At 40.9% G+C, this 17,716-nt stretch overlaps 1 protein-coding gene across 1 annotated transcript in view; it reads right to left on the reverse strand.

Annotated features, from left to right (window-relative positions):
• Nucleotides 1–255: 255 nt before the first annotated feature.
• Nucleotides 256–17,716, reverse strand: part of ctsk (cathepsin K) — a 51,037-nt gene continuing 33,576 nt past the window's right edge. The window contains exons 6-9 of the mRNA XM_034174378.1: nt 12,526–12,691; nt 3,038–3,146; nt 2,175–2,845; nt 256–835 (exon numbers count right to left, since the gene is read on the reverse strand). Of these exons, the coding sequence (XP_034030269.1) occupies nt 2,746–2,845; nt 3,038–3,146; nt 12,526–12,691 (375 nt within the window). The 3' untranslated portion in view covers nt 256–835; nt 2,175–2,745. The remainder of the gene's footprint in view (nt 836–2,174; nt 2,846–3,037; nt 3,147–12,525; nt 12,692–17,716) is intronic.

A 17,716-nucleotide genomic window follows, 5' to 3' on the forward strand; every position in this document is an offset into this window, starting at 1 on the left:
TCAAGGTTGGATTGTAATTGTTTAGTGACCTTAAGCGGTACAGATTAGGTCAGAATTGGCTGTTTGTCAAGATATCACGCACATGTGTTTAAGGGACTCTAGTTTTCAGAAATTCACCCCCCGCTGGCCACAATTAGAATCAAAACATTGAATATGATCAGTAAGTAAATAAGATTTAAGCAACACATTTTCAGTCATTGTTAACAACCATGCTGGTTTTCTGTAGTACACAATTATACAGAGATGATACAATAGGCTTCAAAAAAGAAACCTTTATTCATTTCAAAGAGTATTACAACAATTTTCACTTCAATAATCTGAAAAGTGCTGAGCAGAACATTGATAAAACCCCCAAAACAATTTAACATCATCAATGGTCACGCTTTTATAGGAGCACCAACAGAACAAAGTGTCTTTCATTAGCCAGCAATGTTTTCTGTCACAACAAATTTACAATCTGTTTGTACTCACACAAACTCACCTTTACAACACTGTTACAACACAGCAAAAGCAGCATCTGTGAAATGTTGGCAAGGCCGAGTGGCTTTTTGACCTGCCGTGTTCTGTGCTTTTCAAACTAAATAAGAATTCAACTGTTTAAGTGTTATTAAAGACTACATCCACTCTCTGATTACAGCTTGACAAGTGGTTGTAACAATCAGACTCCACTGCTTTTAGAGGGAGAGAAGAAAAAAAAAAATACTGGAAAAGTTGAGGGATCAAAGTGCTTAAAACCATTTGATATCACAAACCTCGCCATCAGTTGTGAGGATATGTTTATCAAAGACTTTACATTTTTAAACATTTTGGAACTGGAAGAAGTTGATTCCAAAAGCTCTTGTCGCCGACGGAGTGGTCCCCCCTAAACATTGGTCTGCCCTGCCTACACTGCGCATGTGTCATCAGCCGCGGCTCACTGATTATCACCTCATTTCTGTTTCAAACTGCACTCCAGTCATCATCTGTCTCAGTAACAGATATCTGAAGCTTTTGTACAACAATCATTTCCACATAAATTCAGCATTATTTCATCATAAAAGACGGCGGAAGCAATCAGAGTGCAGCGGCTACACGAGCTGCTAGCTGATGCGTTCACTGCACGTCGGCCATTTCAAAATGTCACAGAATATCCCCTCATTCTACTTAAAACGGCCTCGTCTCTGCTTAAAACTGACTTTACATCTGATGGTTAATAATCTCATTATATTACAGCAGATAACTGTAAGAATCATTCAAATCTGGTTACAAGCATCAAAATTTGACTGTGTATACCTTTTGGTACATATTGTAGCAAAATAACAAAAAATGTTCCAATCATATTGAAAGCTATACCACATTATGTGTCTGATCGCAAAGATTCCAAAAAGGTATAGTTTGGACTATCTATGACTGAATGTTCTGGAGTTATGGGGTAAAAACAGCAAGAATGGTGACAAAGGTCAGTTTCAGTTTGTACAGGGGTCAAAAGTTAAAGTTGCCCCAGTTTTGGTGAAACGTGATGCAAATCATTGATTGAACTAATAGGATTAACAAATGGAATAGTTCTGACTGTGTTGAATGTTTGGTCTCCAAAGTAAAGGTCAAACAATGTCGACGTCCACTGGATTCTATGACATGTGACATATGTTACCCCGTAACATGATAACTAAGCATGACACATGGTGCAAACTATTCCTTTTTAAAATCCTACTAACTCAACCAATAATTTGCATCATGTTTTACCATAATTGGAGCAACTTTAACTTTTGACCCCTGTACAAGCTGAAAGTGACCTTTGTCACCATGCTTGCTGGTTTTTACCCCATAACCCCAGAACATTCAGTCACAGATAGTCCAAACTATACCTTTTTGGAATCTTTGTGATCAGACACATAATGTGGTATAGCTTTCAATATGACTGGAATATTTTTTTTAACCCCTGTGCAGGTGTTCAATTGACCCCTACTTGGCCCCCTATTGAAATTTTTTTCTAAAATATATACCAAAAGGTATACACAGTCAAACTCTGGTGCTTGTAACCACATTTGAAGGATTCCTCTGCAAATATTCTGTTATCTGCTGCACTATTAATCCATTTGATCGCTTTGGGTGACGAGCTGCTGAGCTCCGAAATGCATGCGCAGTGGAGGCAGGGTAGACTAATTTTTAGGGGTGGACTGTTCAGTCTGTGACACCCTCATTCCAATTTAAATGATTTTGTCTGCATGATTTCACAGCAGTTCAACAATATACACACATGGAGAAAATTGTTGTTACCCCTATATTTTATTTAATATATGGGCAGAAATAAATGCAAACAAAACCATTTTCTTTAATCAGTTTTTTTTTTAACTCTCCAAAGTTATTTGCCTTTTGTTGTTTTACACTGTGATCTTTTTAGTTGTACCTTTTATACAATGTTACAAAGTAACATCTTTTTTAGGAGATGTAAAGTTTACTGGTAAAAGGAATCATGGAAGACATTTCACCCAGAGACTCAATATGTTTCAATAAAAGTAACTTTTTCTTTTTAAATCAGTTAAAAATATGTTTGGGATTGTTCATTAGATGAAAGAAAGAGAGAGATAAGTGAACCCATTACCTCCAGGTTGTTTTATGCAAATGTAATTTTCTAAAATTTTATGCATTAAAGTGTAAAACAAAATCTAACCTGTGATACTATATAAATGACAGTTTAGTTTCCTTCGTTTTGGAACTCTGAATGCATTTTGTTGTTTGCAGTCATCCTGAAGTCCTTCTGCACTCTCACATCAGAGGGTAGCTGGCAAGGTTGGCGATGCCGCACAGGTTGTCACGGTTACGTGCCATCAGGACGTAACCCTTTTGACCCCAGGTCTCGCTCCAGCTGTTACAGGATGACCAGAAACAGGAGTTGGTGAGCATTGCAGGGAGGTCATCAACATTTACGCTCATCATTTTTTCAACATGTGGCCAACAGACACCCATCACTTTAACACTACCCTAGCAAACAACATATCGTCTCATTTTGGTGGTCGGATGAACCACCTGCCGCCCGTTCAGATGTGACGTGACCCACCTGTTCTTGACAATCCAGTATTTCTTCCCCTTGCTGGTCACACCATAGCCCACTGCCAGCACAGCGTGATTGATGTCTTCTTTGTTGCATTGAGGGTCGTAGTAAACACCTGCGCACAGCACACAAATTAAGTGTGGGTGACCTCCATGACCCCGGGGCCACACCTCCACTTTGTTTCAGGCATAACTAATGTCAACTTCATAGCGCTTTTATGCCTGAATGTAGGATCACAAAGCTATCGAATGACTCTACAACAGAAAGCAAGAGCCATTTTACTACGTGCGTCTTACTGTGTATGCACTTGGAGGTGTATTTTTATTTGATAATTTGTATGCTCTTTGTTGTAATTTTCTTTCCACAATATTTCCAAATACAAAACTGTCAGGTGTGTTATGAGCAAAATGTTATTTTCTTGCTGCTCCAGCAGCAGAGACTAAGACCTTACTGGTTCAAAGACACTGATTTAGTATGTTTAGTATGTTACTACAACTGAGTACTTCTTAGGGTGAGACACACTGTCTCAATGAGAAAAATTGATGTAACAATTTGCATAGATTTTTTAAAAGTTATTTCAACTTAGTTATTTCAACTGAGTTAATGCCACAAGACTTCTCTAGTTAAGTTGAAATAACTTTAGTTAAGTTGAAATAATTTAAAACAATCTATGCAAACTGTTACATCACTTTTTTCTCGTTGAGAGAGCAGGTCATTTTTTAGAGTGCAGTATTAAGAAGTTGGTTACAGACCTCTTTTTTGGATGTGAATGGTTGGGGTATGATTATTTAGAGTGCACTTTAATCTAAATGTCAGTTTAATATTAGTAATGATTTATCCTGATGAACCCAAAGCAATTTGCTTTTTTGAAAAAATTTAAACTGGCTTAATTTTTTCCTCTGTGCCTGCAAGTTCTGAATCCCTATGGAAGCAGGTTGAACACAAAAAATATTCTTTTTGCAGTATTTGGAGGCATACATCATAAATAAGGAAGAGAAAAAAGTAATTATTGGATAATTTTAAAAAGAGAAAACAAGTGTAATTTAATTTACATATACAAAATTTTTCCCAAGTGAGCAGAAGTGTTCTCAGTTAAAAAACAAACGAAAAAAGAAACAAAGAAATTAAAATGATAAAATATATATATATTTGGGGTGTTTACAATCTTGTGCATACCGTACACTACGAGTGTCTTTCTTTTTCTCTCTCGATATGACACAGCATTCTTTCTCATCCTCTGCTGTCTGCCTTAGCCAGCAATTCAAAGATTTGCGGAATGTCATGTGATTGTTGAGGCGAGCCTAGTCATTCAGGAAATCACTCTTGTGCTGATTACTGCAGTTTTATTTTATTTTACTATTTACTTATTTTTTACAGAATCTGGATATAAGAAGCAGCAACTCTTAAATGAAACATATAAAGTGATTTTGATGAAAGAGCAAACTTAGATTTAGTTGTTTTTCCTGACAGATGTATTTTAGCAAACATGATTAGCTCAATGACTGTCAAGAACTTGAAAATTCAATCATAATTTCTATTTTTTTTTTTACAGTTTATGGTATGTTAAATGGTGTAATTTTGGTTTATTTATGTATTTAAGAAAACATGCCTTTCAAACCCACCGGGTGGTTGTGGCATTTAAAGAATGAAAGACAAGAACAATTACCCTTGTGACAGGACACAAACACAAATTTATTTATTTATTTTTTTTAAACTTACAGGCAGAAAAATGAAACAGTGAACAAATACCTCAGTCACTCTATACCACATGAAATAGTAGTTTATATTTAAATGAAAATTTGGAAATTGTAGTTTACAGTGCATCCGGAACGTATCCACACTATTCACTCCGTTCACATTTTGTTATGTTACAGCCTTATTCCAAAATGGAGTAAATTATTTTTTTTCCCTCAAAAATTCTACTCACAACACCCCATAATGAGAATATGAAAAAAATTTTTAATTTTGCAAATTTATTAAAAACAACAACAACAAAAAACAAACAAACAAAAACTAAGGGCTCCTTCACACATAGTACAAATGTGGTTGAATTGTGCATGAAGCAGGAATCGTACGCAATACGTGTAAAATCGGAGGTGCCTCCAATGATTCGTACACCTGTTGCTACAACTATTTGCACACGCCAGTAGCTGAAAGACAGAGTGTGCGCTGTGAGAGCCACTCGATCCCTCTTGGGGCAGGTGTCAGCCAGATTCCAGGTGATACACATGAACGTCTAACACCGCTCGCTTGGAACTTAGAAAATGTGCGGCTATTCGCGCTATTAGCACGACAACAGTCAGCAGACAACCACTTTCGAGCTGGCAGTGAAATTTGTCTAAGTGCCCCCACAATTATAGAGTTGCCGAGTACACGTGGCATGCCAGAGTGTCGGCTCCCCCCCCACAACACATGTCTACGTATGTTTTGAGTGCTCCCCCCCGCTCCCCCCAACACGTGCATCCGTGTGGTTTGTGTGGCACCTCTCATCTGATTACAGAGTGACACCTTGGTCTGTGTGCTGACCGGACAGGGGGCGTGCCTGGCTCTCAACAGCAGGAGCTGTTGACAACTCTGGTCTTGAACATCACAGCTGCAGAACATGTACCGTGTTTTGGCAGACATGCACGTGTATGTGCTTGCTGTCCTCACGTGGAAATACATAAAAAACATATACCGCTTTTGCGACGGGCTGGAGAGCATGCACATTGACAGGCTGTCTGAGGCTCCCAGCTGAAATGGACTGTCAGCTCATGTGGACATGCAGCAGGCAAACTGAATGTCACGTCTGTCTGACAGGATACGAGTGTCCTGTGAGCGGCGCACCGCAGGACTATATGACAAGCCAACAGTGCAACAAATATGCCACTTTCAGTCACGTATCAGCAGAAATACACCGTAACAAATGCAGTCTGGTCAGTTATTGAGGCACTTTTTTCTCTTAAAAAAAACAAAACAAAACAAAAAAATTTATATCCTTATTGATTTAGGCATTTTTCTGCACCTTTTATAGAACAGTAATGGTAGCACAGTGGTAAAGTTTATGGCTGGCAACCAGAGCTTTTGTACATTGCAGGTTTGAATCCCGTGGGTGGCATGTATTTTTCTTTTTTTTTTCACAGCAGCTGCGTGAGTTGGTTACACATACTCAAGCTGCTCGCACTGTGTTCCCGCTGCGATGGATTTGTGCATGCTCGTACATGACACCGTCGTGTGCATGAAACTGTCGCAGCGGGTTCGTTCACGCCTGCCTGTCGGCTCAATGTTTTCGTGGTTTGCTCATATGAGCTGTTCTGCCGTGATTCGTCCTTATTTGTACTTATTCGTACTATGTGTGAAGGGGCCCTAAGAAATCACATGTACACAAGTATTTACAGCCTTTGCTCAATAATTTGTTGATGCACCTTTGGCAGCAATTACTGCCTCAAGTCTTCATTAATATGATACCACAAGCTTGGCGCACCTATCTTTGGACAGGTTTGACCATTAACAGAACACTAAATTTGGATTTGAGGTCAATTAATTCAAATGAGACCATGAAAATGATAGATTTTCAACACCAGTGGACCATTTAGAATATGTAGATATGCAACAGCACTTTTGATGGTTATGATGAATATGCGAAAAAGTTACTATTGCCAGTACTTTGAAATGGCAATAAACTCCAACTTTCAATTTAAACAGTTTATTGAAACTTGACAGCAAATATAAATGTAGATGTATATACATAATGAGAACTAGGTACTTGGTACGATTGTTGCATACATCTTATGATGCAGTTTCTTGGACACATCATCAGAGATAGTACCTGGGGTCATGGGGGTTTCGGGTCTTTCAACTTCACACACCCTCACCCAGGCAACCCAGCCAGAAGTGATCAGTTCCTGGCCTGTGTCCAAGAAGCACTCATCCACTGCTTGTCTCTGGATCCACAGCCATCGTGAGGCTCTCTCAGCAGCCTCGGAAGCTGTACAGATGGCTCTCCTCTTGCATGCCCTGTGATGCCCAGGAGACTGGAGGCCTTGCAGATTAACTTTCCTGCGAAGCCCCTCCCCCCAACCTCAATGGGCAGGCATCATGCATGCCACCCCTGTCTGCGGCACTCCTCCACCAGCCCCGCGTATTTCTCCCACTTCCTCCATCCTCTCCTCCCAGGGCGCTGTTAGCTCTAACAAGACAACCTGCTTAGATGTCTCTGAAAGCAGGACGATGTCTGGTATAAGGCTGGTTTCCATGACATTTTCAGAGAATTTCAGTTGTTTTCCCAGGTCCACCCTTAGCTGCCAGTCCTTTGCTGTTCCCAGGAGGCCTGTTTGGGCTCTCGGTTGGGGAGGTGGTTGTTCTCCGGCTTGTACGAATGATATTTTATGCCTTGGTGGTTGTAAGTACTTGCTCTGGTCGATGGCTGTGTTGATAGACTCAGCAATCACCTTCAGCACCCTGTCGTGGCGCCAGTGATAGCGGCCATCTCTGAGCACTTTAGGACAGCTGCTGAAGATGTGCTCCATTGTTCCTCTCCCTTGGTACAAGGGACATGTTAGGGTTTCAAACTTGCCCCAACAGAATAGGTTTGATGGGCTGTGCAGGACATCATAGACAGACTGAATGAGGAATTTGATACAGAGGGGTTTGGTCTTCCACAACTCGGGCCATGAGATCTTTTTATCCATGGCTTCTTCACATCTGGTCCATGCCCCCTGTTGCGTCAATCTCACCCACTGGCTTGCACGCTGCTCTTCAACCCCAGCCCTCACTTCGCATTGGACCAGGTCCCGCCTTTCCTTGCCCTTAAGCATGTTGTAATGGGTTGTTGGAATGGTTCCCAGTCCTGCACGACCGGTTGCCACAGTTCCCACCAGTTCTCTGTGACACAGCCATGATTCACTTGGTCCACAGCCTCATGCGCCCTCCACTTTCTGCAAGTCCTCACCTCAATGCGAGCTCGAGAAACGTTTGGGTCTTGGATTCCCTGTACTGGAGAACCTCCCTCGCTCTGGCAACCATGAACTCCTCAGTCAGGCTGTTGATGGGAAGAGTCAGCTTATTCTTGTTGCCGTAGAGGGCAATGCTGCTTAGACCTCTGGGTAAGCACAACCAGCGTCGAAGGTGGCTCCTTACCTTCCTCTCAAACCCTTCCACAGTGGAGATAGGAAATTCCAACCTGGTCTCACAGCAAGTCGTGATTCAGCAGCACAAAATATGTATTAATCTATTGGTTTGTGATATTGTGACGAAAAGCACCTCATTTTCATCACGGTAGCACGAATTCATTCTAATTCATTCAGTGATGGGTGCGTGAAATTAAAAGTGAAGCGGGGGAGTCAGGGTGATTATGGTTAGGGTGGGGGGAAGGAGTAAGGTTGGTTGAGGGTGGGAGTAGGGTTAGTAACAATGAGTTAAAAAAAAACCCCGTCACTAAAATTTGACTCATTTCATCACGGGAGCACAAAAAAACAAACAAAAAACAAACACAAAAAAAACCCCACATGAGACTGGGCTGGAAATTCATACACCAGCAATGGCCACAATATGCTAGGTAGGATGACATGCTGGTACACCCACACCTTGAATTTCCCTGGAAGGCCTGACTTGTTGACTGTAGTCAGCCAACTCTACAGTTGTACACTGGTTGCCCTGATGGAAGCGACATCCTTTAGGGAGCAATCAAAGGTTTTTCTGAGGTTAATCCCAGGTGACTGATGGAATATGGATACCTCCTAGAGAGAAGTAGAACTGGTCAGTCACCTTCCCTCTCTTCAGGACTGGAGACTTGGATTTTTTTCTGGCTTGTGAGCCCAGGTGGTTAGCCTCTGCAAGCCCTGGAGGAACCATCTGCAACCTGGGTCTGACACTGTCAGTCTCAGATCATTCATATATGCTCTGATGGGGGGGCTGATGGATTCTGGACTTGGATTTGGGGCCTCTGCACTCTGGCTCAGCAGACTTGACCAGCATGTTCATGGCCAGGGCAAAGAGTACCACTGAAATGGTACATCCAGTAATGAGCCCTTTCTCCAGTCTGTCCTGCTCAGATGTTACTGTGTCCCGACCCAACTGGGAGTGATCAGTTCCTGGCCTCTGTCCAAGAAGCACTCATCCACTGCTTGTCCGTGTGGATCTACAGCCATCGCGAGGTTCTCAAATATGCATATAAATAATATATGAATATACATAATATTCCATGTTTATATGTAAAGTCAGTCATCTAAATAATCGTTACTTTATTCATTAACATGTCTCACCAAAAATCGCAGTGCTGAGCAGTTCGTCGACATCAAGTTTCTTCTACCTAAAAAGTTCTTCGGTACAAAAATTTAAACAATCTTTTTACACCAACCTTGTGTAGTATAACTGATAATCATGAACATTAGATGATAATTTAAATTCAGTCAATCATCAATATCACTGCAATCATCGTCCACATCACTACTGTCAGACAGCGTCATGTCATCGTCAGCTTCATTTGGTATAGACCTCTATAAGTCTTTAGGTAGCTCTGCCTTGCTATACCTCTGGGGAACACATTTCCCATCCTCGAGTGTCCAGCTATTAGTCAGTGGAGATGGAACCAGATCTTTCATGTGAAAGTTGAGAAACAGGTAGGTCTGATAATTTACTCGCTGGACTTTCAGGTCATGACAGCTTGTCGGGTGGGGTTCTTGAGATTGATTTCTTTTTGAGAGTTTTCCATTTGAGAGCTCCTGCCTAACTAAGCATCTTGCTGATTTTGTCACTGAGATGTATTGTACTGTAAATATGGCCATGTTGTCTAGAACTTCATTGGAAGCAGGAAGTGCCCTTCGCATTGAGAGCAGAATTTGTTTGTCTCTGCACACGCCCCTTTGTCAAAAACAGATCATTTGCCATGGCCATAGAAGGTAGCAGTGGTATCACAACCACTGTGAACATACAGTGGTACAGTGATTTCAGCAACATGTTCTGTACAGAGCAGGTGAGAATTAAGGAAGGTGCCTGTCTGTTTAAGTCCACGAATGCCACCAAGAATGATTGGGGCATAGTTTCTGATTTGGGAATATGTGTAGAACATTGCTTCAATGTGTTTTCACACATATTCATTCTCTTCCATTCCTGTTGTGAGGTTTTCACATTCCAGACCAACAGAGTAGATCAGCTGCTTGTTTGTCAGACCAGCTGACTGAACTGGTTTTTAAGAAATGCTTGCACACGCTGTTTATTTCTGGGACTTGCCAAAATATTACCAAGTAATGTAGGTGATGGGAAGCTTTCTTCTACCCTGATGAATACATTTCTCGTCACTTTACTGTCGTGTTTGCTTGCTCGCATGATCCTTTCACTGTGCTAAGTTCTAAGGCTCACCATGAAGGAGTAATGCATTAACTGCATCATAGTGAGCCTTAGAACTTTTCAGCCTACCCTCGTATGGCAAGTCGTATGGATCATTCACGGATTGGAGAAACTGTGCATAGTGCATGTTTTGCATTTTGTATCACCAGTTATACAGTTTCATGAAGAAGTGGTAGAGAGGAGGATTTTCTTAAATAGAAGACCTGAAAGTTCAGCAACAATGTGCCAGAAGGTACATCTGAGATGCAAGCCTAGAGTTGATGTTTTGGTGAAACATCAATTCTAGGTTAATTTATATCAAGATGTAGATGATGCTGAGATTTGCTTTAAGTTTGATTTTAGGGAAGATCATTTTATACATTTTTATATTGATTTACTTTTTGTATTTAAAATGGCATAAACAAATTACAATTAAATACCAATAGTTTTGCAAAGCACTGTATTTATCAAGTCAGAAATCCTGCATAACAGTGAGATAATGATTTGAAATTCAGCAATTGATCATGCATATTCATCTGAAAAGCTTAAATGCCATTCAATGCAGTTTTAAACTGTTTGAACTAGTATATTTTGACTAAACAGTCCAATTTTGATGGTCTATACATCAAAATAAACGTTTTTGAGTGGGAGAAATGCAGTTATGTCACCAGTGTGCCCTGGTTGTGCTTTGACATCACTCTTATAAACAGTACATACCAACAGAGCCTGACCACAGCACTTCAGTGAGTAATCATGGATGTTGCCCTTCAACTTCATGCAATTTCTGTGATCAGACAGCTTCCTGAAAATGTTAATTTTGAGTCACGTAATAGCCACCATCTTGGAAATGGGGGGGGGGGGGGGCATATAGGAATTCAATTGACACTTGGGTTTTTTTCCGTCAGAATACATTCATTTTGATGTTTGGATCCTTAACACATCTCTTTTCATTCAGGTTTTACAACAACATTTTTTTTTTTTTTTTTTTTGCATTTCACGAGGTGGCCACCTTGAAAAATGATGTCCATCTTGGATTTACAGATGGATAACATATTTTTCTTAAAAAGTACATCCTAAGCATCATTTGTGCCAAATTTGGTGCTTGTATCACCATGTGAAAGATTCTTATGGAATATTGCCTTAATCTGCCTCACTAATAATGGTTTTTCTTCCTTTGTGATTTTGTGCTGTGACGTGATTGATACGAGAATGATGAGGAACTAATTTCGACTTTAGCTTAAGTCTGTGTTGGCAGCTGTCTTCATTTTTCACATCATTATTCAGAAGTACAAAATGTCACGTGTAACTAGATTAAGTCAGATCAGCATTATGAACACTCAGGTGCCGTGGCCGTGTCAAATATTCTGGTCAAAGTTCACAGTATTAAACAAAGCTTCCAGTATGTGATCTATTTATATCTTGTTCTTAAAGTTAAATTATCATTTTTAAGCAGTGCGAAAGCCCCACTCTTCCTAATTTTGTGATGTCATCACAAAATCGATATAATCTATTATATAACAGCTGAGTGAATTCTTGTCATTTGATTAGTGTCTTGTATGTCACAAGACATGGATTATTCATACCATTTGCCTTTGAGTTTCATTGACCGTGCTAATGCTCCCCAGAAGCATTTACTGACAAAAAAATCTGAAGGACCTAAATGATATATTAGCATTTTTAAGCAGTGCGAAAGCCCCACTCTCATGCCAAGTTTGTGATGTCATCACAAACTTGATATAATGTATTATATAACAGCTGAGTGAATTCTTGTCATTTGATTGGTGGCTTGTATGTCACATGACATTTATTATTCATACCATTTTTCGTTGAGTTTCATTGACCATGCTAATGCTCCCCAGAAACATTTACTGAAAAAAGTCTAAAAAGACCTAAATGATATGGTGAGATGCTGAAGAGCTTCACTCTTTCATGTCCGCAACACACACACGCACACACACACACACACACACACACACACACACACACACACACACACACATACATATATATATATATATATATATATATATAGATATTATGCAATAACATGGGGAAGCTTACAAAACCATTAGTTAGTTCTCTGAATGTTTACTGAGTTTTAACACCTATGGTTCATGTCTGTATTAATCACTGCTTTTAAAGTGACTATCACTGTTAGCAGAAAACAGGCTTGTGTTTGCTTTGCTGACCTTTCTGGTAGAACTGGAAACTGCTCTGCATGGCGTCGATGCCCACAGATATAGGACCCACTTTGATCAATGCCACAGCCAGGGCATGCTCGTCACCCTTTGCGATCTCCTTGTAGCCTTTGCACTGAGCTGCCATGGCTGAAGCATTGTAGTGACATGTCTCGTCCTGCAGGAGAGTCAGAAGAATAGTGACCTCATGCAGATATTTAGAAAAAAAAAATAATTGGGGGGATTTATTTATTTTGAAGACACAACACTTTAGCTCCGTCTCACCCTGCTGTCCTAGAATTACATCTTGCTAATGTTGCAGAGGTCATGCCATGATGTCTACCAATCATATCAAATATAGACATTTAGCAAGTCAGAAATCCTGTATAACAGTGAGGTAACTGTTTGAAATTCAGGGATTAATCATGCCAAATTCTGTTCAGGATTTAATAATCTTATACTTCTTGTTCACCTAAAGCAAGGACCAAAAAAAAAAAAAAGCTTAAGCACCAATGAATAATATTCATCATCAATAAAAGTTCCTATATTGCACCAACCGTTTTTTTTTTTAAATTTCATAACGCTTTTATTAAATACATCACATATTTTTAAACTCCAAGCTTTGAGGGGCAGGTTAACCTAAGGTTATTTACAGACAATTATACTACCCCCCCCCCCAAAAAAAAAACAAAAAAGAGAAGAAGAAATGAAGAAATGAGAGGAGAGAGAATTTCCACTAAACCATATGAAGCAACATAATCATTTCTGCTCAGTCAGATATTTCCTGCTGTTTGTCAATGGTTTTTCTTCCTTTGTGATTTCGTGCTGTGACCTGTGATTCATACGAGAATGATGAGGAACTGATTTCCACTTTAGTTGAAGTCCGTGTTGGCAGCTGTCTTGTGGTTCACAGACTTTTTTTTGCAGATGTCTTCATTTTTCACTTCATTATTCAGAAGTACAAAATGTCATGTGTAACTAGAATAAGTCAAATCAGCATGATCAACATGCAGGTGCGGTAGCTGGGTCAAACATTCTGGTCAAAGTTCACGGTTGCCCACATTATTAATGGCCCCTTCACACATAACACGAAGTTGGGCGAATGAGTCCGAAAAAAGACAGAATGGGCAAAATCCAAAACATTCCATCTGCAGTCGGGAGGGACTGATGGTCAGACAGCAGTAGACGGATGCAGTAGAATCCCATGGAGACCGTTTTGTGCACGATCGTGTGCATGTGCACAAACATAGTGTGACCATGGGGAGACGTGTGATACCACATCGTGCTCTCACAGCAGCGGAAGCAATAAAATGTTGCAAAAATGTACATAAATCAAATAACTTTGTAAGGACAAAATAATGACAGACCATAGAACATTATAAGAACAATAAATGTACCGTTTAAATGTAAGACAATCATGTTACTGGTAATGATGTTTAATTGATGCTTGATGACTTGAACTGGAACAGTGTCTGTGTTGGAATTGAGGAAACAAATGGATTTCTTCTTGTTTGTAAAAATATTTAATTCCTTTTATAAAGACCAGAGAATGCAAGAATTATTGTCCTCTTGTTCCTTTTTGTTCATAAGCCATGCCCATGAAAGTAAGCAAGGAATTAATGAAAATACATGAATGAGATGAAATGAAATAAAAACATCCCTCCCTCCCTCACACATGCAGTGACTGGAGGTAAGGCCAATGAAGTTCACGGGTGCTGTGGACCACCATGGTGCAGTTCTAGCTGCATGGGCCGCCGTGTGCGCTGAGACGTGGCTGGGAGTGATCCAAAGGTTAATGTTTCCCCATGTCATCATCATTTGCAGACACACATGCACCACCGTGCCTTGAACATGGGTGATTGGAGCACATGTGACAATATGTGTTCCACAACTTTGCGTTGCGCTGATGTGGAGACTGTGATATGGAGCAGTGCAAGCTGCAGGACCACAGACATTGGCCATAGGCCATGGTCAACTCCCTCCCTCCTTGATTTCAAATGACATCCAACCCATGACGTGATTACATGTCAACCACGGCCCCCTGACAAATGCTTAACTGTAGTGGATGTGATAGCATGCCATCATGTCAATACAAACATCACATCACTGATGTTCAAAACACCCCCCTTGTCCAGAGCAGCAAAGCGCTCACATGAATGGGCTCACTGTCACTGTCCACACTAGTACACTCACGTGTCCTGGCTGTCAGCCAATGTCCACATGATGGACAGACCATATGGACATTGCAATCATGTGTCATGTAGCATGAGCTGCAGGGTAGGGTTTTTATTTTTTATCTCTGTGGTGGCGGCTGGGCACACAGCTGCCTGTAAGTCCACCTCCACAGGGACATGCTGTATATGTCATGATGGATGTTTGACAGCTCTCAGATCCCGCTCAGCTGTGTCTGGTGGCAGCGCGCCAGCCCTGTCACTTGCATCAACTCGCTGGGGGGCAGGCAACATGCTGTGCACACCTGCATGTCCTTTATTACAGCTCTGCTGATCATGACGTCTCAAATACTTTGTGTAACTAATGAGAAGGAATGACAATGTTTGTGTCAAATGGTGTTTATCATGGACAGGACAGCCTGTCCAGGTGTGTGTGCTCCAGTGGACAGCGATCCCACTGCACACCAGCCGCCATTGGAGCCTTCGGCACCTTGGACCTCAGCCGCACCTTGACAATGTTGGATGGGGGGGAGGACAAGACACACTCACATGTCATTCATGGTGCTCGGGTGGGACACGACACACTCACACACCATGTGTTGTGGTCAGGGTGTTACGACACACTCATACGTCATTCGTGGTGCTCGGGGAGGCGGACATGCCACACTGACCGCCCTTTGAGCTGTTGCCACCTCGACTACACCTCGACAGTGGTGTCCTGTGCACTACATTTGTACTGGCCGCGTGAATGGGCCCACATGTTCTAAATGCCCCGCGACTGCTGCTGGAAGTTCATGGGTGGCACCTTGACTGCGGCCGAGGGTGGGTCAAATGGGCATTCATGCTCCATTCGCCCTCATTCGGCTGCTGGTTTGAAGTCTGGCTTGATTGTGACAAGCGGCAGGGTTCAACATAGCCGATCATTTCGTGCAGCTCCTTGACTGCGGTCCGAATGGCCCGATCTGCGTACGACATGCTGTACAAATGTTGCGACCATGGTCAGATAGCAGTACGGCCTCATCTTGACGGCGTTCAATTGGGTTTCCAGCAAGAACACAATGTGAATGTTGAGTTTATGTGCTGTGGCCAAATGGTTGTGTCAACTACTGTGCAAGCTGTTAGAGTGCGGCTCCAAATTTTCACGAGTGCCATTCGGCCTCATTCGTGTTATGTGTGAAGCGACCATAAACAAAGCCTCCAGTATGTGATCCATTTATATCTTAAAGATAAATTAGCATTTTTAAGCAGTGTTAAAACTAACCGGCTCTCATGCCTAGTTTGTGATGTCATCACAAAAAGTGATATAATCTATTAAGTATTGATACCTTCACAAAATGTAGTAGATTTTTGTGATATCAAGAAATAATTTTATGATGGTATCATAAAATTTGGGGTGACACATAGGGGTGCCCATGTGTCACCCCAAATTTTGACTGTTACACTGTCAAATTAGTTAGTGACGGGTGACTGTATCATGAAAATACATTGTATTTCATGACTGCATCATGAAAATAGAAACAAAAAAGTGAGAGTGGACTGGTTAAAGATGCATGCCAGGTCCACATTGTTCAGTGGCTGGTTATCACCAATGGTACACATGGGCTGCAAAAGTGGAAACAGCAAATTTGCCTAGTACACGAGTGCAAACAAGGCACCGCAAATTGTATTTGCCAGTCGTCATATATCCTACACACTTTTCCAAATGAATTGCAAGATCCCGATGGACGAACTAAGTAGACTAATTTAAGAAATTACTGTATAATTATTATTTTTACTTTTATCTGTAACATATAGAAATAAACCAGCCGAATAACTGACAATGTAATATCTATATACAGTATACTACCGCACTGATTTGATGACTATAGTGTCTTCTCAATCATATGACAGATCAGGAATTGTCAACTGAGAACAGTCAGCTTCAAATGTCAGTAAACACTTAACAGGACAGTGCACTCCCACCCCCGGTCTCGGGTTTGTCTTCTTTAATTAGTACTCCAGGGCATCTTATAGTGTCAGTGTAAAAACTATGGGCCACAAGTTCCCTCTTCCACTTCCCACCTATTTTGTAGGCCCATTTTTGTTTTTTGTTTTTTGCAAAATTCTTTCAAAACATTGACTTTCTAGCATTTAAAATCTTCAATATTTACATTGCTGTCAGCCCTTTTCATGTCTTTTTGGTAGTCGTGAACTTTGACCTGGCCCAGCATGTCAGGTTATTGCTGTGTTTTCTTTTAAATCATATTAATCAAATAAGAAATAATCCTGAAACAATCATTTATTATCTAAACCAACACTATTCCCTGTGAATTAATTGGGAATGCAAAGACTAAATGCAGTCAGTCAGTCAATTTTATTGGCTCCATAAAATTTCATCAGTAACTCTGTAAAATCTGCTGCATATTCAGCTCTCAAATTTCAGGTTCTAACAGATACAGATGAAGACCAGTGCATCTCTTGTTCTGTCATATTGGAATCTTTTAATGTAATAACGCAGTTATTTTTTGACATTAGTTTAAATAATAATGTTAGCACAGTGGGACATAAGCACATATAAATTATATACGAGGGCTGTCAATAAAGTATAGGTCCTTTTTATTTTTTTCAAAAACTATATGGATTTCATTCATATGTTTTTACGTCAGACATGCTTGAACCCTCGTGCGCATGCGTGAGTTTTTCCACGCCTGTCGGTGACGTCATTCGCCTGTGAGCACTCCTTGTGGGAGGAGTCGTCCAGCCCCTCGTCGGAATTCCTTTGTCTGAGAAGTTGCTGAGAGACTGGCGCGTTGTTTGATCAAACTTTTTTCTAAACCTGTGAGACACATCGAAGTGGACACGGTTCGAAAAATTAAGCTGGTTTTCAGTGAAAATTTTAACGGCTGATGAGAGATTTTGAGGTGATTCTGTCGCTTTAAGGACTTCCCACGGTGCGAGACGTCGCTCAGCGCTCTCAACCGCCGTCGTCAGCCTGTTCAAGCTGAAAACCTCCACATTTCAGGCTCTATTGATCCAGGACGTCGTGAGAGAAC

The sequence above is a fragment of the Thalassophryne amazonica genome, chromosome 7, assembly GCF_902500255.1.
Source record: "Thalassophryne amazonica chromosome 7, fThaAma1.1, whole genome shotgun sequence".
Lineage (NCBI taxonomy): Eukaryota > Metazoa > Chordata > Actinopteri > Batrachoidiformes > Batrachoididae > Thalassophryne > Thalassophryne amazonica.